This window comes from Urocitellus parryii, chromosome 12, assembly GCF_045843805.1.
Source record: "Urocitellus parryii isolate mUroPar1 chromosome 12, mUroPar1.hap1, whole genome shotgun sequence".
In the NCBI taxonomy this organism is placed as follows: domain Eukaryota; kingdom Metazoa; phylum Chordata; class Mammalia; order Rodentia; family Sciuridae; genus Urocitellus; species Urocitellus parryii.
Window position 1 is genome coordinate 87,383,473 of NC_135542.1, and position 26,258 is coordinate 87,409,730.

The 26,258-nt window shown below is 34.6% G+C and overlaps 1 protein-coding gene across 1 annotated transcript in view; it reads left to right on the forward strand.

Moving 5' to 3' along the window:
- The window catches only part of Aplf (aprataxin and PNKP like factor), a 107,761-nt gene extending 81,831 nt beyond the window's left edge, over positions 1-25,930 (forward strand). Inside the window, exons 9-10 of the mRNA XM_026387229.2 lie at positions 12,524-12,570; positions 25,488-25,930. Of these exons, the coding sequence (XP_026243014.2) occupies positions 12,524-12,570; positions 25,488-25,678 (238 nt within the window). The 3' untranslated portion in view covers positions 25,679-25,930. The remainder of the gene's footprint in view (positions 1-12,523; positions 12,571-25,487) is intronic.
- Positions 25,931-26,258: the final 328 nt, after the last annotated feature.

Here is a 26,258-nt window from a genome sequence, read left to right on the forward strand (position 1 = left end):
GGGCAGATCATAGGACTCAAGGAATTTATCTATGCCTTCACTATCTTCTATTTTATTGGAGTATAAGGATTCAAAGTAATTTCTGATTATCTTCTGTATTTCTGAAGTGTCTGTTGTGATATTGCCTTTTTCATCCTGTATGCTAGTAATTTGGGTTCTCTCTCTTCTTCTCTTCGTTAGCATGGCTAAGGGTCTGTCAATTTTATTTATTTTTTCAAAGAACCAGCTTTTAGTTTTGTCAATTTTTTCAATTGTTTCTTTTGTTTCAATTTCATTAATTTCAGCTCTGATTTTAATTATTTCTTGCCTTCTACTTCTTTTGCTGTTGTTTTGCTCTTCTTTTTCTAGGATTTTGAGATGAAGTATGAGATCATTTATTTGTTGGTTTTTTCTTTTTTTGAGGAATGAACTCCAAGCAATGAATTTTCCTCTTAGAACTGCTTTCAATGTGTCCCATAGATTCCGATATGTTGTGTCTGTGTTTTCATTTAACTCTAGGAATTTTTTAATTTCCTCCTTGATGTCTTCTAAAACCCATTGATCACTCAGCAACCTATTGTTCATTCTCCAGGTGATGCTTGCTTTTTCCTTTCTTCTTTTATCATTGATTTTCAGTTTCATTCCATTATGATCAGATAAGATGCATGGTATTATCTCTACCCCTTTGTATTGTCTAAGAGTTGCCCTGTGACATAGTATATGGTCTATTTTTGAGAAGGTTCCATGTGCTGCTGAGAAAAAAGTGTAGCTACTTGATGTTGGGTGGTATAGTCTATATATGTCAATTAAGTCTAGGTTGTTAATTGTGTTATTGAGTTCTATAGTTTCCTTATTTAACTTTTGTTTGGAAGATCTGTCCAGTGGTGAGAGAGGTGTGTTGAAGTCTCCCATGATTATTGTATGTTGGTCTATTAGACTCTTGAACTTGAGAAGAGTTTGCTTGATGAACACAGCTGCACCATTATTTGGGGCATATATATTTATGATTGTTATGTCTTGTTGGTGTATGGTTCCCTTGAGCAGTATGAAGTGTCCTTCTATATCCCTTTTGATTAGCTTTGGCTTGAAATCTATTTTATTAGATATGAGTATGGACACTCCTGCTTGTTTCCGCGGTCCATATGAGTGATATGATTTTTCCCAACCTTTCACCTTCAGTCTATGTATATCTTTTCCTATCAAATGCGTCTCCTGTAGACAGCATATTGTTGGGTCTTGTTTTTTGATCCATTCTACTAGCCTGTGTCTCTTAATTGGTGAGTTTAAGCCATTAACATTTAGGGTTATTATTGAGATATGGTTTGTTCTTCTATCCATATTTGTTTATTGATGTTACTAAACCTGATTTGTTATCCTCTTTGACTACTTTCCCCCCTTTACTGTCCTACCTCCCATTGTTGGTTTTCAATGTTATTTTCCATTTCCTCTTCCTGTAATGTTTTGCCAAGGATTTTTTGAAGAGATGGTTTTCTAGCTGCGAATATTTTTAACTTTTGTTTATTGTGGAAGGTTTTAATTTCATCTTCTAACCTGAAGCTTAATTTCGCCGGATACACGATTCTTGGTTGGAGCCCATTGTCTTTCAGTGTTTGAAATATGTTATTCCAGGATCTTCTAGCTTTCAGAGTCTGTGTTGAGAGATCAGCTGTTATCCTGATTGGTTTACCCCTAAATGTAATCTGCTTTCTTTCTCTTGCAGCTTTTAAAATTCTCTCCTTATTCTGTATGTTGGACATCTTCATTATAATGTGTCTAGGTGTGGATCTCTTATGATTTTGCACATTCGGCGTCCTGTAGGCTTCTAGGATTTGGGATTCTGTCTCAATCTTCAATTCTGGGAAGTTTTCTCGTATTATTTCACTGAATAGACTGTTTATTCCTTTGGAATGGAGCTCTGTGCCTTCCTGTATCCCAATGACTCTTAAATTTTGTCTTTTGATATTGTCCCATAATTCTTGGATGTTCTGCTCATGGTTTCTTAGCAGACTTGCTGAGCTGTCTATGTTCTTTTCCAGTTGAAATACTTTGTCTTCATTGTCTGATGTTCTCTCTTCTAAGTGATCTACTCTGCTGGTAGTATTCTCAATTGAGTTTTTAAGTTGGTTTATTGTTTCCTGCATTTCTAGAATTTCAATTTGTTTGTTTTTTATTACCTCTATCTCCCTGTGAAATTGATCTTTTACTTCCTGGATTTGTTTGTCAATGTGATCTTTCATTGTCTGATTTTGCTGTCTCATGTCTTCCTTGAGACTCCAGATCATCTGAAGCATATATATCCTGAACTCTTTATCTGATATTCCATCTGTTGCAGCTATTACCTCTTCTAAAGTTGAGTTGACCTGCATTGCTTGTGGTCCTTTCTTTCCTTGTCTTTTCATACTGCTCGCGTTTCTTTCTGCTTGGTGCAACTGTTGTGTTTTGAAATTTACCCCCTATTTATTTATGTTGCTCTTGTATACTTGAAAAGTCTCCCTTGCAGGTGCGGGCGGCGGCTGTGCCCCTACTCCAATTGGGGTGACGTGTCTACCACGCTGGCGGCTCTCTGGGCCTGTTCCGGGAGTGGAAGGCGGCTCTGCTCTGTCCCTATTCCAATTGGGGTGTCGTGACTACAATGCTGGCAGGTCGCTGGGCCTGTTCCGGGCGTGGGCGGTGGGCTTGGCTGGCGGGATTCCACCTAATGGCAGTCCCTAACCTCCCTGCTTGCTAATTAATGGCTTCTCTGAGGCGCCACGCCTTCTGTAGCTGCGGGGCAGGCCGCGCGAATCAGTTGGCCTGGATCTCCGGGGTCCTGCTGCTGGCTGTTTTGATGTTGCAAGCTGTTGGAGAGTGGTGGTGTATTCTTCAGCTTTCCCGGATGGTGGCCGCTGACTGCCTGGATGGAGTGTCCGCTGTTTTGATGTTGCACTCTGAAGGAGAGTGGCGGTGTATCCTTCAGCTTTCCCGGATGGTGGCCGCTGACTGCCTCGGTGGAGTGTCCACTGTGGGGGATGGGACTGTACCGCTTCCTTCCCCTTCTGAGATCCCGTGCTCGGCCCAAGGGTCCGTGTGGGCTTGGCTGGTGGGATTCCACCTAATGGCCTTCCCTAACCTCCCTGCTTGCCAATTAATGGCTTCACTGAGGCGCCACGCCTTCTGTAGCCGCAGGGCAGGCCACGCAAATCAGTTGGCCTGGATCTCCGGGGCCCTGCTGCAGGCTGCTGGGATCCCTGGCCTACATAATTAAATATTAGAAATTATTGTATAAATGAATGAAATATGATTGGGGAAATACACATCATAGAAGGAAAAATTCAGCCATTTGGTATTAATTGCCATTTACCTTTACAAACACATAGAATTTCCACCTATTAGAAATCTTAAAGTGAAATTGATTTTTATGTCATAAATAGCAAATATGTATAAAATGCTTAATAGCTTAAAAATGTGTGTGCATTACTTCAGCTTGGAACAACCCTCGGAACAACCCCAAGTAAGGTAGCTGGTGTTGTCCAGGCTTTTCAAGTGAAGAAAAAACTTGTGAGTCATACAACCAGTAAATGGCATTGTTTGAATTCAGGCTTCACTCTTCTCCAATTCTGAAACCTGACCCACTTCTATGTCATGATGCTAATGATCTAAAGTTAAAAACCCCAATGAGAACATTCAAAACACAGTGCTATTTCTATTAATGATTTGTGATAGACTCTTAGCATTCCTAGTTGACAAGTGATTGATTGACTACAGGTAAATGTTTTATAGTGCAGAACAATCTGTGTCTCAGGAATCTGATTGCAGTGGACTCTAAAATGATTGTCAGATTTTCATTGTTTTCTGAGAAAGTAATATGAATTTTTAAGTCTTTTTATTTATTTATAAATTGTTAATGGCAGGAAATTCTAACATTTTTGTCTTAGGTTTATGTAAAAAGATTCAATGAGCACGTTGACTATTAATTTTATAAGTGTGAATGCAAAGCAATTTCAGCACATCAACAATGTTTTCAATCTAATGAGAATAGGCATTCTCTGGGATAAGATATATAGAAAAACTGACTTTCAGAGGGTTAGTTTCTGAAAACATTGTGATCCATGGAGTAGAATTAATTGAAAAAACATAAGTATTAGCATTTACTTTAAAAAGTTCATTTTCAGTTCAGAAATTATTAGAAACTATTTTGTACTCCAACTGGGAAGAATTTATTCTGTTTATATTATAAAAGATTCTTTCAAGTGCTTTAAACAGCCATTTTTCTTTAGAAGTAGTAGAAGTAGGAAAAACAAGTGTCTTTTTTCTCTATATAATAAGAAAAATGTAGCAGATGACATAATCTTATATATAGAAAATCCTAAAGGTTTCATTAAAAAAAACCCATTAGAACTAATAAACAAATTCAGTAAATTTGCAGGATATAAAAATCAACCTACAAAAATCAGTAGCATTTGTATACACTAACAGTAGTATCTCATTTACAAGAGCTACAAAAAAAACCCAAAAACCCCACTTTAGGAACAAATTTAACCAAGGAGGTGAAAAACGTACACTGAAAACTATAAAACATTAATGAGAAAATTGAAGAAAACACAAATGCAAATGGAAATGCATTTTGTATTCATGAATCAGAAGAAGTAACATTGTTAAAATGATCATGTTACCCAGAGCTATGTACTGATTCAGACATTCTGCACAGAAAACAGTTCTAAAGTTAATATGGAATCAAAGCAAACCCCAAATAGATAAACAGTAAACAGTCTTGAGCAAAATGAACAAATCTGGAGGTATCATACTCCCTGACTTCAAAATATACTACAAAGCTGTAGTAATTAATGGCCATATTACCAAAAGCTATCTATAGACCATATATGATCCTATCAAAATACCAGTGACATTCTTCTCTGAACTTGAAAAATAGTCCTAAAATTTATTTTGAATAAGGAAAGATCCTTATCTCATATACTACAGAGCTTTTATAACAAATACAGCATGGTATTGGCATAAAAACAGTTGTGAAAACCAGTGGAAGAGAACAGAAGACACAGAGACAAATCCACATAGATACAGCCATCTGATCCTAGACAAAGTGTCAAACACATACTTTGGAGAAAAGACAGCCTTTTAAATAGATAGTGCTGGGAAAACTATATAACCACATGTAGAAGAATGAAACTGGCTTCTCTCTCTCACCCTGCACAAAAATCGACTCAGAAGTAGATCAGAGATCTAGGAATTAGATCAGAGACACTGCAACTGCTAAGAGAAACCAGGGTCATCACACCAACGTATTGACACAAGAACGGACTTCCTTAAGAAGATGTAGTAGAATGAAATAGACATTATTATTATTGTGTGTATATATGTGAATGCATGACCAATATGATTCTGCAACCTCTATACTCAGAAAAATGAGAAATTATATCCCATCTGATTCAAGTGTATGATATGTCAAGGTCTTTGTACTGTCATGTGTAAAAAAAAAAAAAAAAAAAAAAAGAAGAAGAAGGCTGAAATTATATAATTTGCTGGTAACTTGGAAAATACTCTACCAAGAGAAATAAACCAAACTTCCATAGTTAAAGGTCAAATGTTTTCTTGTTTGTGAAAGCTAGAGAAAAATAGGAATTTTTTAAAGGGAGGGATCTTACTAAAATAGAATGGAGAACAGTGAAGTAAAGGGAGGGAATTGGGGGAGGAATGGGAAGGGAAAGAACTACAGGATGAAATTGACCACATTATGCTATGTGCATATATGAATATATCACAATTAATTTCACTTTTGTGTATAACTATAATTTTGAAAAATAATAAATAGAAGGAAGACCATTAGAGTAGAATAAAGAGAGGGGAGAGAAGAGGGAAAGGAAAGGGAAAGCACTGGGAATTGCAATGGAGCAAATTATGTTTTTTGCATTTATGAATATGTCAAAATGAAACCTATTATTTATAACTATAGTGCACTAGTAAAAACATAAAAACAGCATGATACTGGCATAAAAATAGACCAGTGGCACAGAACAGAAAGTTCAGAAGTAAATCCACACTTTTACTGCCAGCTGACATTTAAGAAAAACATCAAGAAAACAATAAATCGTGGTGGGAAAATTGGATATCCACATGCAGCAGTATTAAATTAGGCCCTCATCTCATACCATGAACAAAAAATCAACTAAAAGTGGATTAAAGACCAAAATGTAAGAAAAGTTGTGTTTCATTTGTGTACAATGAATTGAAATGCATTCTGCTGTCATGTATAACTAATAACAACAAAATACAAAAATATAAGACTCAAAACTATAAAACTACTAGAGGATAAAGTAAAAAATTCTAAAGATATTGGTCTGACCAATGTATATTGGTTATGATCTTCAAAGCACAGGCAATGAAAGCAAAAGTGGATGAATGGATGAATTACATCAAACTAAAAAGTTTAAGAACAGCAAAAGAAATAACCAACAAAATGAAGAGCCAACCTAGAAAAAGGGAGAGAATGTTTACAAATCATACATAAGGGGTTACTATTCAAATTATTTAAGTTACTCAATAAAAAGAAAACTGATAACGTAAGTTAAAAATTTTTAAATATTCCGGGCAAAGAACCTGAATAGATAAAAATCTCAAAGGAAGACAGAAAAGCGGCTAACAAGTGTATGAAAAATGTTCAACATCATTAATCATCAAGAAAATGCAAATTAGAACTACAGTGAAATATTACCTCATACTTGTTACAATAGCTATTAAAATATGTAAAAATAGGGTTTGATCCTCAGCAGCACATAAAAAATATAAAGATATTGTGTCCATCTACAACTAAAATTTATATTTTTAAAAAATATGTAAAAATAAGTGTGGGTGGGCAAGGATGTGGAGAAGAGGGAACTCTTTCCTGTTGTTAGTGGGAATGTAAATTAGTATAGTCATATGGAAAACAATATGGAAGTTCCTAAAAAATTGAAAATAGAGCTTCCATATGATCCGGCAATCGTCCTACAGAGTATATACTATATATGTGAAATCATTAAAGAGGTAATGTTCACTCCTGTGTTCATTGCAGCATTATTCACAATAGCCAAGATAGGGAATCGGTTAGAGTGTCTATCATAGATGAGTGGATAATGTTATATATATGCAATGGTATACTAGTTAGCCTTAAAAAAGAAAGAAATCCTATCAGTACAGATGAATCTGGAGGACAGAATGCTAAGTGAAATAAGTCAAGATGAGAAAGAAAAATACTTCCATGATCTCAGTAACATATGGAATCTAAAAAGTCTTAACTCTCAGGAATAGACAGTAGAATGGTGGTTACCAGGTGCAAAAGGGAGTTGGGTTGGGGAGATGTTAACCAAAGGATACAAAGTTTCATCCACTTGAAGCAAATGTAAAACAGGGTAAATTCAAGACATCTATTGTATCATATTGTGACTATAGTTAATAACAATGTACTGTATATTTGGAAATCTCAGAGAGTCAATTTTACCTGGTCTACCACACAAAATGTGAAGAATGTTAGGTAGAACATTTGTTAATTAGTTCAATTTAGCCCTTCCATAATGTATATATATATGTTTCAAAACATCATTATAAAATTTTGACAAAAAATTAATTTAGAAAATAGAAAAACAAATATTACATCATTTTGAAAACTCTTATGAAAGTTAATCAAAATGTTTTTGAAGGCAAAAAGTTGATTGTATTTTAGTATGTAGATGAATCTATGAAAAGCATAGTTGGATACTACCTTGTAAAAGATAGTATTATAGGAACTATGAAAGGTATTAAAAATGTAAGAAAAATCAGCAACTCATTTGACAGATGATCAAAATAATACACATATATCACATATGCATATAAGGTATATATATAAAGTATATATTATAAAATTTCATGATAGATTTTCTGTTCTTCTGTTTTGGAATATGCAACTGTAAAACTGTTTTCTTCCTTCATTTTTTTTCCTAAATGGCTGGACTTCTTTTAGGTAATATGTAAGGTTGGAGTATTTAGATGGGATTTGTGAGTACAACTGTGAGTGTGTTCCAAGAGAATAGAAAATGGAGAGCCATCTGCTGAAACTCTAAACTGTACCCTCCCCTGTTTTCTGATACCATATCTTTGCTTTCCGTTTTTAAAAAGTTAATGTGACTTTTAAACATTCTAGTTTTACAACATATTTCAGCAGTCTTTTAACCCTCATTCAGTGAATAATCTGTACTTGAGTCTCAATGTTAAATTCGTTGGTTCCAGTTCTTCACTTGTAAGAGTCAGAGGTTTAGTCATTTGACAGTGTCTATAATATCTTTATTTTATTTATTTATTTTTATGTGGTGCTGAGGATCAAACCCAGTGCCTCAGGCATGTGAGGCAAGTGCTCTACCACTGAGCTACAACCCCAGATCCCAATTATCTTTTTTCTAAATTAAAGGTGAATACTTTTGGTATTAATATCTTTGCTTTTTTGTTCTTCCTTCCCTGATGCCCAGTATTAACTGTACTTAAAAAAACACTGAATTTAACAAGTCAGTGACTTGCACCAGCATGTACAGAAAGGAAAGATCTTCCTACAAATCATCACACAGCTTTGTTTATTTTCAGCTCTCTTCACATCTAAGTTGTCCAGTTCATTTTTCTCAAGTTTGAATTTCTTTTCATCAAAGGTCAGATTTAGGTTAATTATCCCAACCTCACAATCTTACATAGAATCTTTTTTTCCATTTCTCAAAACTGTTGAGTTATGACCCTAATTAATTACAGTTGTAGTCTTGCATTGTTTAATGTCACATTGTAGGAAAAGTTATTTTAACAAGAAAAGATATTATCAGTAAGGAAAGTCACTGTCACCTAATAAGGCCTGGCTTATAATAATTACTCTGAATATTTCTTGAAACTAATAAGGAATGAGTTGATAGCTAAGATCAATTATTTACCACCTTCTAAACTCTTAGACTGTAAACTTACTATGTTATGGAATCTCACAACAGCTTTGTATGGGTGCAAGTTCTATTGTTATCTTCTGTTTTACAAATGGGGAAACTGCAGCTTAGCCTGTAAGGTGGTGGTTGAGCCAGAATTCTAATTCGATCTTTCTGATTTTGATCTCTACCCTCTTTTAGTCATTACCCTCCCTCTTTGAATAACAGCGTTTCTATAGAATTTTTACTTTTTTTTTTTTTTTTGAGGGTCACTCTGAAAAGAAGATAATGTCTTGTGAGTTTTTTTGGTTAATTTTAAATTTATCTTTGCAGGGAATAGCTCATTTTTTAAATTAAATATGTATTGTTCAGTGTGATAAGCACATGTGGCTATTATATTTAATTGTACATTAATAAGAATAAAATTTAAAATTCAGTTTCTTGGCTCTATTACCCACATTTCAAGTGCTCAATAGCTGCATGTACTCAGTGTGCAGATAGCATAGACAGAGAAATTGCCCCTCATCACAGAAAGTTCTATTAGAGAGTATTGTGAAGATTTTCATCTTTCATTTGCATCTCTTGAAAGTAGTAGTATTTGTAGAAAACAGGTTCCATGTTACCACAGCTTTTAAGCAATAACTTTGTTTTTCTGGGTTTTATCAGTTCCTTTAAAGTTATGTTTTTATAATTACTTCCTATTATCTAAAAAGTTATGATGAGGATTTGAAGCAAATGTCATATTTGAAGCAAATGTAAGTACTAGGCACTGCTGGAAATAAGACACAACAATAAAGTGCATGGTTCTCAGACTGACTAGAATTTATTTATTTATTTACTTACTTACTTACATATATATATGACAGCAGAATTCATTACAATTCTTATTACACATATAGAGCACAATTTTTCATATCTCTGGTTGTATACAAAGTATATTCATACAAAGTATATTCACAATTTGTGCCTTTATACCTATACTTTGGATAATAATGATCATCACATTCCATCATCATTTATAACTCCATGACCTCTCCCTTACCCTCCCACCCCTCTGCCCTATCTAGAGTTCGTCTATTTTTCCCATGCTCCCTCTCTCCCTTATCCCATTATGAATCAGCCTCCTTATATCAAAGAAAACATTCGGCATTTGGTTTTTTGGGATTGGCTAACTTCACTTAGCATTATCTTCTTTAACTCCATCCATTTACCTGCAAATGCCATGATTTTATTCTCTTTTATTGCTGTGTATATATATATCCACACTTTTTTTTATCCATTCATCTATTGAAGGACATTTTGGTTGGTTCCACAGTTTAGCTGTTGTGAATTATGCTGCTATAAACATTGATATGGCTGTGTCCCTGTAGTATGCTGTTTTTAAGTCCTTTGGGTATAAGCCAAGGAGTGGGATAGCTGGGTCAAATGGTGGTTTAATTCCCAATTTTCCAAGAAATCTCCATACTGCTTTCCATATTGGCTATACCAATTTTCAGACCCACCAGCAGTGTATGAGTGTACTTTTTTCCCCACATCCTTGCCAACACTTATTGTTGTTTGTCTTCATAATAACTGCCATTCTGACTGGAGTGAGATGAAATCTTAGAGTGGTTTTGATTTGCATCACTCTAATTGCTAGTAATGGTGAACACTTTTTGCATATATTCCTTGATTGATTGTATATCCTTGTATATGGTCCTTGGCCCATTTATTGATTGGGTTATTTGGGGTTTTGTTTTGTTTTGTTTTTGTGTTTAGCTTTTTGAGTTCTTTATATATCCTAGCGATTAGTGCTCTATCTGATGTGTGAGGGGTAAAGATTTGCTCCCAAGATATATCCCAAGATATAGATTGTTTCTTTTGTTGAGAAGAAGCTTTTTAGTTTGAGTCCATCCCATTTATTTATTCTTGATTTTAATTCTTGTGCCACAGGAGTCTTATTAAGGAAGTTGGGGCCTAATCCGACATGATGGAGATTTGGGCCTACTTTTTCCTCTATTGGACACAGGGTCTCTGTTTTAATTCCTAAGTCCTTGATCTACTTTGAGTTGAGTTCTCTGCATGGTGAGAGGTAGGGGTTTAAATTTATTTTGTTGCATATGGATTTCCAGTTTTCCCAGCACCACTTGTTGAAGAGGCTATCTTTTCTCCAATGTATGATGCCTTTGTCTAATATAAGATAACTATAATTATGTGGGTTAGTCTCTGTGTCCTCTATTCACCTGATTATTACACAAGTTTTTTTAATCCAGTTCATAATTTGCCTGGACCTCTATCTTCTTATGGTCACTACTAAGTTGGAAAGTATAGCCTCTAGGCAAGAACTTTATCTCATTAGGCTCACATTCATTGAACATCTACCACCTGGCCATTTTTATCCATTGAACTATATATGGAAATATGAAGTTGAGTGGGAGGACTTATGGAAAAGTTTAAATCCTTACGTAACCTAAGTTCTTTAGCTTTTTAAAAATTGCCTTATTTTCTAATGGAAAAAAATTTTAATGAAGAACAAGGATTATTTAGTCTGAGAAAGAAGGTCTAAGGCTGAATTTATTACTTGTTTCCTAAAAAATATCATAAGGGGTACTTCCCATCTTCTCATTTTTCAATTTAAAAAAATGCTTATCAAATGTCTGTTTGGCCCCTGGGTCCCAGACTCTGTCTCCTCAAGGGTAAGAATGTATAACTTGCTATATATTTTAACTTCAGTGCCAGCTTAAAGCCAGAATACAATGAAAATTTCATCCAGTACTTAAAGAATTAATAAGCAAATGAAAATTCATCATGTAAAAATAATTATTTCTGTTACAGATATATTAGAAAGTTGTATATTTGAGCATGTATCTATTGCTAGTATACATGATCCTCCTTTTTGTCACCTCAGGAAGGAGTATCACCCATCAAATGGATTATGATTGACATCTGCTTTGGATTTTTGCTGCCAAAGTTTTACATTATCTGGAAAATATCTTATACACACAGGGTGCCAAATATTTGTTTAACTAGTAATAGAAGAAATGGGTCATAGATACATATAATTTTAAAATGCTGTTCCATTAGTAGTTTATGTTTGGCTTCAGAATATGTAATATGAATTTATCAACAATATTGACTTTCTTTTTTTTCCCTTATAACAAACAATTGACATTCTTTCGAGAGTCATTAGTTAAATGGTTTTTTTCTTAGGACTCAAGGAGAGCCTTACTAGTGTCTTTCTGGACAATATGTGCATGTGTATTTATCTAAATACATTCCGATATTTGTGTCATATGTTTTACTATTTTACATTATATTGTTGTGTGTGTGATAATGACATTTCAGAAATACAATATGTTATGTCTTACAAACATGACATACTATGTTTTGACTCATCCTATCTTTCTAGAGTATAAGTTCCTGAAATATGAACTTCATCTTTGTATACCTATGCATATCTTTGCATAACTCTTGTCTTTGCATTTAGAAATGTGCCTGGCATGGAATAGGTACTTAGTAAATACTGTAATTAAAAAGAATATTTTTCAATAAGAAGGCTTTTGGCCTAATTTTTTCTGTAAGTTACTTAGTATTCTAGTTTAAATAGTTTTATTAGTTTTTAGTAAAACTAGATCTTATTTTTGCTTTTTTTTTTTTTTCAGGAAGAATCCCCAGCACAAGATAGAATATAGACATAGTACTCTTACAGGTAAGTAATTTTACTTCAAGGAACTCAAAATGAAATCATTGGATGATTCTCCTCTTAAATCTAGATGCAGTTTTTAGGTATTATAAAAATTTATCTTTGCTTTTGTGAATGTGTTGAATTGCTGATTTTAATATTTATATTAAAAGTTGTGAACCTTTTAAACAGCAAATGTTTTCCCCAATCATTGTCTAACAACATATGATTTTCCTTGTATCTGTTAGGATTCTTTTGTTTACTAAGTACCTGAAAACAAAATTTCAAGCTGACCTAAGAGATAATGAAAACTCATTGACTCCTATAAATAAAAAGTGCCAAGGTAAAACTGGATTTAGACAAGATTTTTTGCTTTGGCTCATTATAATGTCCCCAAGGACCCAATTTCCTTCCCTCGTCTGTCTAGAAGAGTATTATCATCCGAAAGCATTCTGTCCCACCTCAAGGTCTGTAATACACTCTATTCATCTGGTCCAGTAAGCACCTGTGTTAACATTTGAGGAGAATGAGAATGAATAATCCTAACACTCATAGGGGGGAAAGTGAAATGCACTCTTTTTACTGGATTCAGTCATATTCTTACCCTTGAACCAAGCACTATGGCCTCTGCTTAGTTTAAACCAGGGTAGAGTCACCTTCTTCAGAACCCAGGGATCCCCAAGAGAAATTGAAGCTTTGGGGAGGAACGAAGGAGAGGGGACAGACATCAAATATCCATCTGTTCAGTTTACATTTTTTACCTTCTGTTTGTCCTATTTCTGAACTCTACTATTTTTCCCTTTAAAAAATTCTGCTTTTTATATATTATTTATAGACTAGTTCATCAAACAATATTTCTGCCCACAAAAGAAAAAATAAAATATATATATGGATGCTATGCTTGTCTGCACTTGTACAAGCATATACAAAACTAACTTGTAGCAAAGTGAGGAAAGTAATTTCACAGTAAAAGAATTCCATTTAGTATTTCTAATTGTAACACTTCAGTACTTCAGATATAATTATACTCCCTTTATCTCAGCTAACAGAAACTAGGGGTTATGTTATGCTTTCTTTATTAAGCTGTATATAATGATGTGCTTATGGTAAACAAAGTAGCTCTTTTCAAGTAATAATGTAGTAACATTTTGTTAGAGGTATATTAACAAGTCATGGCATTGTCTCCTGACATTTGTATATGTTTATAGAAATAGGATGTATTTACTTAAGTTATCATATGCATCATCTAGCATAGTTTAAAGTATCCAAATTTGTTATGCTTTCTACTATTTTGGTTACTTGTAGTAAACTTTTGCTGAAAAATTTAATGGAAAATATAGAAATAAATAATTCATAAGTTTTAAATAACATTATATTATTATAATCACATTTTATTACTTATTTATTTTTAGTTATATATGGATATATAGATATATATGGTTTATATATATGTATATATACACATCTATGTATCTATATATAGTATGTGTGTTTAGCCTGCAGCCAGCACAGGCTTCATAAATGAAGGTTCACCTATGTGAGAAATTCGAAGGGAGTTTTGAATTAAAGATTCAGGCTCTATTACCTTTAAACCAGCTCCAGGATGGCTTCTCCTACCTCCAGCCTCCAGCTACCTATTAGAGTAGCGAGGTTTACTGAAGAGGCTAGTGAGAGAGAGAGAATACACCAGGGAGTGGACTTTTATTGGAGAACAAAAAATTCTGGGGAAAATCCCATCCAATGAAGATTAAGGGGGGCAGTGTCCCAAAGTCAGGTGCGACGACTGGGTCTTCAGGCAGTGGCCAGACACGCCTCCACACGGACAAGCCCTCGGACCTGAGAAAAGCTCTGGACACAAGAATATGCCTCTCACCCAGCCAGGGAGGTAACTCAAAGTACGTGCAAGGATGGCCTCCCACATGTGTGTATGTATATTATATACACATACATCTATATATCCATACATATAAGTATATATCATAATACTGTTTGGGGCATCTAGTGGGGAGGTTGGAATATATCCCTCATAGTTAAGGGAGGACTACTTAATGTACTTTCAGGAGTCACTATGCACCAATACATTCAGAACATCTCTTCCCCTTTTAAACTTATAAATTGAGAATCTGGAGTATTTCAAATATTAAATTAAATTTTGAGGTGATTTTTTTTCATCTCCCAAATCCATAGTTTTAACATTACCCAAGATCTGAATCTCATATAAATGTTAATTCATTTACTCTTATACTATCTTATTATTTGTTATCTGTTTTCTATTTGTGCAAGGTCACAGAGACATGAGAACTAGTTTATAACTATGAGAAGTAGCTCTGGCTCTCAGTGTTTGTTGTGAGGTGCTCTGAAATCTTGGAGGAAATGAAAGGAACACTCTATGATGGGGCTTATCAAGGTAGACTTTTGAAGTTGATTTTCAAAATGGTAGGATTTCAGTTATCTTTGTTTCTTGACTTTGTGGTGAGTGGGTGTAGTACAACCCAGAGAAAGTGAATAACAGTCAAGGACAATAAAAAGAAATGTGTTCAGAAGCAGCAGGTAGTTTTAATTGATGAAGACTCCTAGTAATCACTATGGCTGATACAAAAGGGTATATCATGACCAGATTTGGCTCTTTAAAGCCAAAGATGTAGGCACTTTGGCAAATAATGGTGAGCCAGTATTTTGTGAAAATCAAGCTGGTAATGAACAGCAGTCTGAATTATATCCAGGGAAATCTTCTGGAGATTAGTGAAGTCTTCAAGTAAGGGACCAGAAAGAGGGTGGCCACCATGAGAGTGGAAAGATGGAATTGGATATGAGAGAGGTATTGAAGGAAGAATCAATAGGATTTGCCAACGGATGAGCCATGGTATTGGTCTGGGATGAGGTAAAGGAAATAGAGATGACTCTAGATTATAATTATATAATTATAATACTATCAGGAGACTGGAGATGACATTTACACATAATAGAGATTAGGAAGAAAAACTGGGTAGGTTTTTGTTTTGTTTTCAAATTACACATGTTGAATTTGAGGTGGGGGCATCATAACTATATAACAAGATAATAAGACTTACATGGTACCCACATAAGATTATCATATTAAACTTTTACTATTTAATCTCTGATATGTAACACTCCTAAAACACTTCAATCTACAAAGTTTTTCTATTCCTGTAACAGTTTATTTAGTTCATTGTTTTTTATAAGTTTGTTGTCATCTGTTGTTTCTTGTATATCTAATTGGCTTAATATTTTACCAACTTTCAACACATTTTCAGAGTGTTTTTGGCATAAGACACTGAATGCAAGAGTAAACAGTGCCAGGAAACTTTTATTTAATACATTCCCAGCTACCTTACCTGTTGACAGTATTTAAAATAAATTATCATCCGTGTCTTATCACCTGATCTTTGCAGTCATTTTCCTGGCCTCTGTTATTTTGGGGGATACATTATTCTAAGCAGTTGTTACCATTCATGGATGAAAATGTAGAATATTCTAGGATAACTACTTTAATATTTCTATAGTTCTGCAATGGTATACACATGTGTTTATATATACATTCTTTTTCTTCCTGAGAGTTGAAACCCGAAGATCTACAAAAGAAAAATATTAAGGAAAGTTAGTGGAATTTAAAGAGATTTTATAAACTGACTCTTAGTTTGGAGAAAGCTTAAAGAATATGGAATATCAGAAGGTCTGATGCAGTGGTATTTAAAGAAGAAATAAACTTTATGTATAATAAAGTATATCAGAAGTATAGAAAATGATTTCCCAAAATAAGAATACCTACTAGTAGCTAGATTGATGCATTAAAAAAAGTCTTGGTCTGGGCCTGTAGTTCAGTGCTAGAGCATTTGCCTAGAATTTACAAGGTGCTGTGTTCAATTCCACCCCTCCAAAAAAATATTTTCATAATAAACAGAAACATTATTAAAAATATTATTATAGTACATAGTGAATTTTCATCTTTAGGGATATTGGGTCAAATTATTTCTGTACCTAAAGAAAATCGGTCCTAAGATTTATAGGAAAGAAAAGGAAAATAAAGCTTTAAGAATCAAGTTGTTAAAAAAAAAAAAGGATCAAGTTGTTAATCTGCTATGAAGCAGTTGCCATCTTTTATTCTAATACTAGAAAGTTATTTGGAAAAATCAGCAAAGTAAAAATGTTCACTCCAGCATTTCTCCCATCATGGAGCTAACATGGCCTGCTCTTTGCTAACACTATAGACTTAGTTCTTGAAATGAGAATTGACAGTGAAATTTAAATAGTAAAGGAAATATTGAAAATAAAATTCAAATTGTTATATTACAAATTCCTGTGCAGAAGTAGAAAAATCAGAAATTATCATATACTAATATGAAAACATAGTTAATATCATGCTGTTTATTACTTTTTAAAGACTTTTTTCTTTAAAAGAACTTTTTCTATATTTGTTTGTTTGTCATCAGGTAGTCAAGTTTTAAAAAACCAACAGAAACTTATTTCTTTTGTTTTGCATGCAAATAGCCAAGCTGCCAGTCCATCTTCACATTTTATATTCACTGATTTGTGAATATAAATAGAAGATTATAGAGAAAGTGAATTTTCCTACTTTGGCCTTAAAATTACAATTTTGGAATCAGAAATGGTCTTTGAGATCATTTAATTATTTTCTTCATAGATTTAAAAGTTAAATTCCATTAGGTTAAGTGACTTGTTCATTGTCATTGCCTTTAAAAAAATATTTTTTAGTTATAGATGGACACAATACCATTATTTTATTTATTTATTTTTATGTGGTGCTGAGGATTGAATCCAGTGCTTTACACATGCTAGGCAAGTGCTCCACCATTGAGCCACAACCCCAGCCCTGTCATTGCCTTTTATATGACACTGATATTTGGATGTCTATCCTCAAGTCTAGTCCTCTTTCTTTCAAGCCATGCTATTTTTTTCAAAGTGATCTTTCACTGCCTGTATTTGTTCTCTAATGTCTTCTTTGAGATCCCAAAACATTTTAATCATGTATATCCTGAAATTTTTCACTGTCATATTTTCTGCTATAGCTGTCAGTTCTTCTAATGTGTTGTCTTGAATTGTTTGTGGTACTTTCTTCCCTTGGTCTTTTCATGTTGCTCGAATTTCTTTCTTTCCAGCTCTGTGGGACTGGTGTGTTATTGTTTTTACCCTATAGATTTGTAGTGCTCTTGTATGGTTCCAAGATCCCTCCTTTGTGGGGAAAGACAATGTTAACAGATCCCAATATCAACAATACATCACTTATGAACAAATTATTGTTATTAAGACATTTATAATTAGTCTCAATGTCCAGAAATGTTGGATTCAATTATTATTTAAAATATAATCAGTCGTTTCATAAAAGGTGTACAGTTTCTGATGGCGGACAGTGAACTGGGAGTCCGGTGTAGGACAGTATGCTAAGGGGGAAAGATGTGAGGGTATAGGATTAATATAACTTAGGAAATTTGGAAGAGATCTCTAATGAAGAGGGTTAGTAGCAGAAGAATAGACAGGAGGTAATTTAGGGTAGACAGGTACATGGGAGGACCGTAGAGTACATAAAAACAAACACACATATGTATTTAGAAAATTACAGGATATAAAAATAGTAAAATTTGGAGGTTAAGAGAAGAAGAAAAAAAGGGAAAGAAAGAAAAAAAGAAGGGGGGGGGGCTTATGCAATTCCTCTATATTATATTATTCTGGTGACTCAGTTCTCAGAGTTCTAATTCATGTAAAGTTCTTGGATTCACATAAGTTGCGGTTGTGAGGACCAGGGGATAGAAGGGTAGAGGAGAAAGAAAAGGGATAAGAAGGTGAAAAAAAAATACTCTTTTAGAATTCTGTTTCTTTCCTGCTTCTCTTCCAGTAGGTGGAGTTGTCTATTTTAAGCTTGAGTCTCTGCCCTCAGGGTAGTGTAAGTAACCTGAGTTCCAAGACTTGATCCCCTGGTATTGTCTCCCTCTCCCGCCTGGAGCTTCCCTAATCTTGGTCTCACTGTTTTTCTTTAGGTTTTAGACCCCTCCTCTCTCTTGCTTATCAGGTCCCAAATGCCTGACCTCTCACCCTCCAGTTGGCTCCAGGTGGGCGGCGCTCCTGTTCAACCTAGAGTGGTTTTGTATTGGGTAGTCACTGTTCCCGAGTTATCGCAGCTGGAGGGAGTTGGAAACACAGGTACCTGTTCAGTCAAAGATCTGTGCTGATAGCCACACCCACCAAAAAATGGTGAGAAAGGTTTTCCAAGATGGAGTCCATCTGCTTCCAGTGCCAGGGTGTCTGGTGAGGTTGGGGGAGCTGGGATGTCCTTGTGCTGTGGCTAGAATGCAGTCGGGTGACCTGCGTGGGAGCAGAGCACAGTCTAGAATTCTGCAGAGGTGCTGATTCTGCTACACCGCCTCAGAGGGGGGTGTGTGTGCAAGCGCACTTAAACTGCAGGCTTTGAGTCCCGAGTCTTACTGGAACACAGAGGCTCTGATTTCTGCACAGGTCTCAGGACTGGTGGTCCTGTCACATGCTCCGAGAATGTTGTATTCTGTCTAGGTGAGACCTTGTGGGGAAGCTGCCTGACTGCTTTCTTGGGTTCATGCACAGAGCAGCCAGAAACAGTACCTCCTCTACTGCACCATCTTGGATTCCTTCCTCCATAGTATTTTTTATTAGTATATTATAGTTATTAGTGTATTATAACATTGGGGTTCATTTGACATAATTATACAAGTTTGGAATATAATTTGCTCCAGTTCAGTCTCTCATACTTCCTTTTTTCCTTGCTTCCTCCCTTCCTCCATTCTCTTTTCTCCACTCTCCTGGTATTTCTTCTGTTTATTCATAGTTCTTTTGTAAATTAGCACCGTGTGTGTGTGTGTGTGTGTGTGTGTGTGTGTGTGTGTGTGTGTGTGAATGAAGGTGAAATTCACTGTTATATATTCATATATGTACATAGGATAGTTTGATCAGTTTCATTCCATAGTTACTCCGTTTTCCTGTCTCTCCTCTCCACCCCCAATCCCTTTACTTTACTTCACTGATCTTTCTTCTATTCTATAGGATTTTGTATCCCCCTTATTGCCCCTACTTCAGTCTAACTTCTGCATATGAGAGAAAACATTTGACCCTTGACTTTCTGAGTCTGGCTTATATCACTTAACATGACATTCTCCAGATCCATTCATTCATTAGCAAATGCCACAATTCATTCGTCTTTATGACCGAGTAAAACTTCATTGTGTATATGTGTGTGTGTGTAAAATATATATATATATCACATTTTCTCAATCTGTTTGTCTGTCTATAGGCTTCTGGATTGGTTCCATAACTTGGCTGTTGAGAATTGTGCTACTATAAATACTTCTATAAATACTGATGTGGCTATACTCCTATAGTATGCAGATATCAGTTCTTTTGGATAAGTAGTAAGAAGTGGGATAGCAGGATCATATGGTAGTTTCCATTCCTAGTTTTTTCATTTTTTTTAAGGACTTTCCATACTGCTTTCCAGAGTGATTATACTAATTTGCATTCTAAGTAATATATGAGTGTACCTTCTCTCTCACATCCTTACCAGCATTTATTATATTTGTATTCATGATTATTGCTATTCTGACTGAAGTAAGATGAAATCTCAATATAGTTTTGATTTACATTTTCCTGATTGCTAGAGATATTGAATATTTTTTTTCATATATTTGTTGGCCATTTGTATTTCTTCTTTTGAGAAGTGTCTCTTCAGTTCTTTCGCCCATTTATTGATTAGGTTATTTGTCAAGCCATGGAATTTTTTAGAAAATATTTTTTTAGTTATCAGTGGACCTTTGTTTTATTTATTTATATGTGGTGTTGAGAATCCTTACACATGCTAGGCAAGTGCTGAACCACTGCACCCCAAACCCAGCCCACAAACCATCATATTTTTAAGACATTTTTGTTGGGTAAGAGGATGGGCAATCAAATAAGAATAACAATAAAGAAACCTATAAGCCTACTAGATAAAAAGCAAGAATAACAAATAAAAGGAACACATTTCTTCCAGGCTCACTTGCTTTGGAAGAAACAAGCTCACTTCTGATTTTTCTGATATACTCAACAATTATATTTCAAATAAACAAAGTGTGCTATAAGAAAATGCTGTAGGCTGTTAATTTTTTCAAAAGTACATTATGCTATTTAATTTTGTGTACATCTACTGGAAATAATGACTATAAAAACAAAACTACAAAAAGTTATTGATTTTAAAAAATTAAACAGGTCTCCTGTTTTTATTTTTGTGCTTACATAAGTTTTTCATGAACAACAATGTAATACTGTGTAATACTGTATTACATCTCTATGTAATACTGGTGTGGTAGTTCAGGATTCTTCTATGATGTGACTCCTCAAGACTCAGCTGTCTTGTTCTCTAACTAAGAAGCTTTCTTTGATCTGTTTTATGGAAACTTTACTAGTTACATCACTTTAAATTCAGATGCCTACATTCCATGCTCTATGTTTCAGCTTGCACAGTTAGAGAATGTATTCACAGAGGTTGTGGGGTTTTTTCCCCCCTGCTTTCAGTGTTTTCTATACTCCTTTTGCATAAAAACATTCATTTTTATGTTAAAGGCAGATGTTTACTCGTGGTTAGGTGCTAGTCATATTATTTCTGAGCTGCTTCCTGAAATGGTTCCTTTTATTCAGGAAATCATATAATTATTTAGATCAACAAGTTCATTGAATCAGTGTATTTCCTAAGGACAGAAACTGACATTTCTCTGAAAATATCTTCAAAGATTACCAAAACAAAGAAACAAATATAATAAACCTTCCCATCTGAATGGCATTTGCATTGTATAATATCTTAAATTTTTGATTGAGTCTACTACTAAAATCCATTGATTATCTCCACATAGGAAATCACATGTCATCATTTAAAACCATGCTAAGTATTATCTGTATGATACCACTAATAAAGGGCATATTGCTGAATTACAGAACAGCCTTTGCCCTTATGTTATGACTTTGCCTTTTCTGGTGCTTCATTTGAAGCACCAAGTACCTGTTCTTCTTCTAAAATACAGTAAATGAAATTTGACTACCAGCCACAGTGAGTTCCATGAGTAATGGTTTGTTAATATTCTGGAGTTCCTCTTAAAGTAACATGAATGTGTAGACATAAAAAAAAAGTGTAAATGATAGATAAAAATAAATTTTGAGTAAATAAATGAAATTTTTCTGATTAATAAGCCTCACTGCTTCAACAAATGAGTCTGCTTAATAAATTGCTGAAGATTTTCAATGTTCATTGAGGCTTAAAATCAACTCATTTAGCCAGTCTCTTCCATAATTCATTACATTGACAGGCAGGCTAGTGATTTAAAAGTAAGAAGAATTCTGTAGAACTAATAATGTTAAGTAGTTGGTTTGCAAATAGTTCATTTATCCATTCACATTTTCAATAAATACATGTTAAGTGGCATTATAGAATCTGAGGATTCAACAGAAACAAAAGCCTGCCCCTGTAGGATTTTACAAAGTGGACAGTGTACATATAAACAATTGCATGATGTTACATGGTGATTGAAAGACACCACACTAAGAATGAAAGACATCACACAACACAAATCACCGGAGAGGTTCCACTTTATTACAAAAGGCTGTGGGCTTATATAGATCTAAGGAGAGGTGGCAGGGCTTAGGTAAATGACGGGTCACCTGTTTATTGGTAAGTTCTTCAGTTCTGGAACCCAAGAAGTTAATTCTTATTGGGGCTAAGGTTTCCCCGCCAGCGGGATGTGAATATTGGCACCGGCGGGAAAGGGAGAGACAGGAAGAGAAGCCCCTCAGGCGCCATGTTGGGGTTTTTGGGGTGTGGCTGCCATTAGAAGTTTTCCCAACAGTGCTAACTGCTAAGAAGAAAAAATACATCTGTGTAAAGAGAATGAATAGCAAAGAAACATGGTGATACTATTTCAGACCAGATGATAAAAGAAGCAGACTCTGATATTTTGACATTAAGCAAAGTCCTGAAAGAGGGAGCAAGGCAGGTAATTATGTGAAGTTTGCCAGGAAATGGGAATCGCAAGTTTCAAAGCCCTAGTGATGATCATGTTTGGACTCTTCTAGGAACAGCAAAGAATAGATGAAAATGTAACAAAGAGAGTATACTATGAAGAATGGCATGAAATGAGATTAGAAAAGCCAGTAGTGAGCTAGCCAGTTATGTAGTGTCTTAGAAACCAAAATCTACAAGTCGGAACTTCAGACTTTATTCAGAGTGATATACAAAGCTGTTGGAAAGTTTTCCGGCTTCCCTGTGGAAAATAAACTAGAATGGAAGCCAGAAAGCCAGTTAGGAGGATATTGCATTCAGGAAGAAAATAACAGTATTTGAAACAGGGTGTTACTATACAGTGGATATACTTCGAAGGTAGAGCCAACATGCTCTCTTGACATACTGGAGCTGCGTTTTCAGTGATGAGTATATTCAAGATGACTTGAGCTGGAAGGTAGAAGGGTTACAGGAGTCATGTATGCAACACTGATAAGACAGTGAGCAGATTTGGGTGTGGTGACTCAAGAATTGGGTTGTGCAACTGTTATGTTCCAAGTGTCTGTTAATTATCCAGTTGAACATAACATATATATAGTCAGAAAAATTTGTGGACTTAGGACCTAAGACTGGATGGAGTCATCTAAGTAGTAGGTTAAAGAAGAGGTCCCAACCTGAAACATGGGCACTCTAGGAAGAGCCAGCAAAAGAGACTAAGAAGGAGTAGCCAGCAAGATAAAAGGATAACTTAAAATTTGTTTTAGGCTTATATTGATTTTTTTTTAAATCCTCTAAGGTAGTTTCAGAACCTGAAGGGAAACAGCTTACTGGGATATCATTAGCACATTACTGTGTGATAAGTACATTTCCATCCTACTAAAAAAAGTTATATAGATAGGTACTTCTCAGAGGAAATTGGACAAGAACATAGATTAGTGTTCTTTCCTCATCATTTTATTCCCCAACTTCCAACTACCTTGGAGTCCCAAGTATTTCTTCAGTGTATGTTATCACTTTTAAAAATGAAGGAGTGAGATTAGCTAGACATAAAATATTCTCTCAATATATTTACCAGGAAGTATTTATATGTACAAATATAAGATTTTCCTTAAGTAACTGATATGTCATATAGTATAATATATTATGCCAGGAAGTGTTTATATGTACAAATATACCATAAGATTTTCCTTAAATAACTGATATGTCATATAGTATAATATATTATGCTAGTAAGAACAGAACAAGTTATCATGTAGCCTTTTTAGCTTTGGCTGCAAAGAAATTTGGAGATAAATTTGATGCTTGATGTATAACAATGTTAAATATTGAGGTTGGCTTTTTGTATACTGTTTTTATGTTCTTTATTTCTTTTATTTGCATTTTATTATTATGTTATTATTATTGATATAAGCTATCCCAGATCTTCTCTGAAATGAGTAGTGATATTAAGAAAAATGTAAACTCAATGGGCTATCAGAGCTGAAAGATAGATATATGATTATTTTGCAATTAATCTCATTTCCCCATCAAATTAAGTTTTAAATCCATATTGCATGCAAATATTTTAGGAAGACCAAAACATATACAAAAGCATAGAGATTAATATTTTTAAAATACTGTTTAATTTAAAGCATCATGACATTATTTTAAAAAGTAAGGAATTATCAGGCAAAAAGTAAAGGGAAGTCAAGAATTTAGAGAAGTAAGTAAGCCTGAAGCCACTTTTCCCTTGAAAGCACTAGGTAATCCCAGAAAATTAACTCTCCTTTCAGTAGTCTTTCAGGGTAGAGAAGGAGACAGAAAACAAAAACTGTTCATCCATATATAAATTGGGGAGTCTGACAGGAGATCTTCTTCTATAGCAGTCTGGAATCCAAGATCTCAGAGTGAAGGTGAAGACACATTGGAACAATCTGAAGAGAATTCAAATATGATAGGACTTTTCTGAGTTGTCCAGCAAACTTTAGTATTTTTAACCTATATATTTGCTGTTCATCAGGGATTGTCCTCTACACTGAGATTTCCAGATGAAATCTTACTAGTTGTTTCTTGGATGTTCCACATTATCCTAGAGTCTGCCACTACCCTGCTCTCAACCAACTCTGCTGCTCACTATTGAAAGAATATAAAGAGTTGGATAAGGGATAAATGAATCTGGAGACAAGAATTTTCTAGTGTTGTAATATTATTTAGAAATCTGAAAATTTTAGTGGCTGTTACCATAGCAATCCTAGCCTTTATTAAAACATGAACTCTAAGAATATTTTAGATCTATAAAATTAACTTTGCAATATACCTAACTTGTATCTTCTCATTTCATTATAGCCCTGATGTGTCAAATCAGATTTTGCTGTGTTTGCTCTGATAACAAACACTTCCAAATTTCAGTGTATCACAAAAATAAATAGGTGTATTTGTCCTTCATGGTGCAGCTGCAAGTTGGCTGTGTCTCTGTCCCATGTGTGTTCTCATCCTGGAATTCAGAGTAAAGGATTAGCCCTGATTAGGGATATGGCATTCATGTGGCAGAGGGAAAAATGACAATGACAGACCCACAGAAGAACTCCTAAAGCTTCTGTTCCCACTCATGTTTCTTTGGCCAGGTCAGTGGAGAATAGGAAGTCAGTGGAGGATGAGGATCCCAGGAAGGGGCAGTGAGTAACTGGGAAGGTAGGATTGCATGACTATAATCATGGTTTTTTAAGGAACCATTATTTTGACTCATGGCCATTTTAGTTCCAGGAACCTCAAAATAGGAAAAGTTAGAAAAATAAATAAAAAATGGTCATTTGAATGTGCTTTCTTAAAATGTGTAGTGGTTAGCTATGTATTAATAAAATAGAAGCAGAAAAATATTTTATCTCTAATCCCAGGTTGAATGGCAATTGATGTGTTATATATCAATACTCTGTTTTAGATGAAGATAATGATGATGTTGGACAACCCAATGAGTCTGACCTGAATGACAGCTTTATAGATGATGAAGAAGAAGAATATGAGCCAACAGATGAAGATTCTGACTGGGAACCAGGAAATGAAGACCAAGAGAAGGAAGATGTGGAAGAGCTTTTGAAGGAAGCAAAAAAGTTTATGAAAAGAAAAAAATAACTCTTTTCTGCAATAATATAGGGCTCAATTTCAGGAACTAAGGTGGTACTAGAGTGATCATTATTTTCTTTCTTTTGATAGCTACAACTTTTGCTATTGACTTTTTGCAAGTAAAATATTGAAATGTCAGCCATTAAGGTAGTAGATGGAATTTATTTTGTTGCCTTACTTAAGCACTTACTAGTAGAAAGCAGATAGAGGTTAAAGAGGAATCATATGTTCCCTGTACTTTGTATATTGATAATAAAAAGTAAAAGCCTTGGTTGTACAAAACTTTCCTCTTTTTTCTTTTCTTTTTTTTTTTTTTTTAGTCACTGTCTTTGTAGATTATTATGCAAGTATAACCAGGCAAATTACTTGATGGTTGAGAAAGCATGTGTCTTTCATTGTATAGAAGTGATTCTTCAAGCACAACCAAGCAAAGCCATCACATAATGGCTACTATTTTTCTAGTACTCTAGATGTGAGCTTTGTGATTTCATTTAGTAGTTATATCTTTTGTAACTTGGTGAAATTATTACCAACTGGATACTGAAATAGATTCATCTAAGCTATAGAAGAAAAATGTTCACTTTGCAGG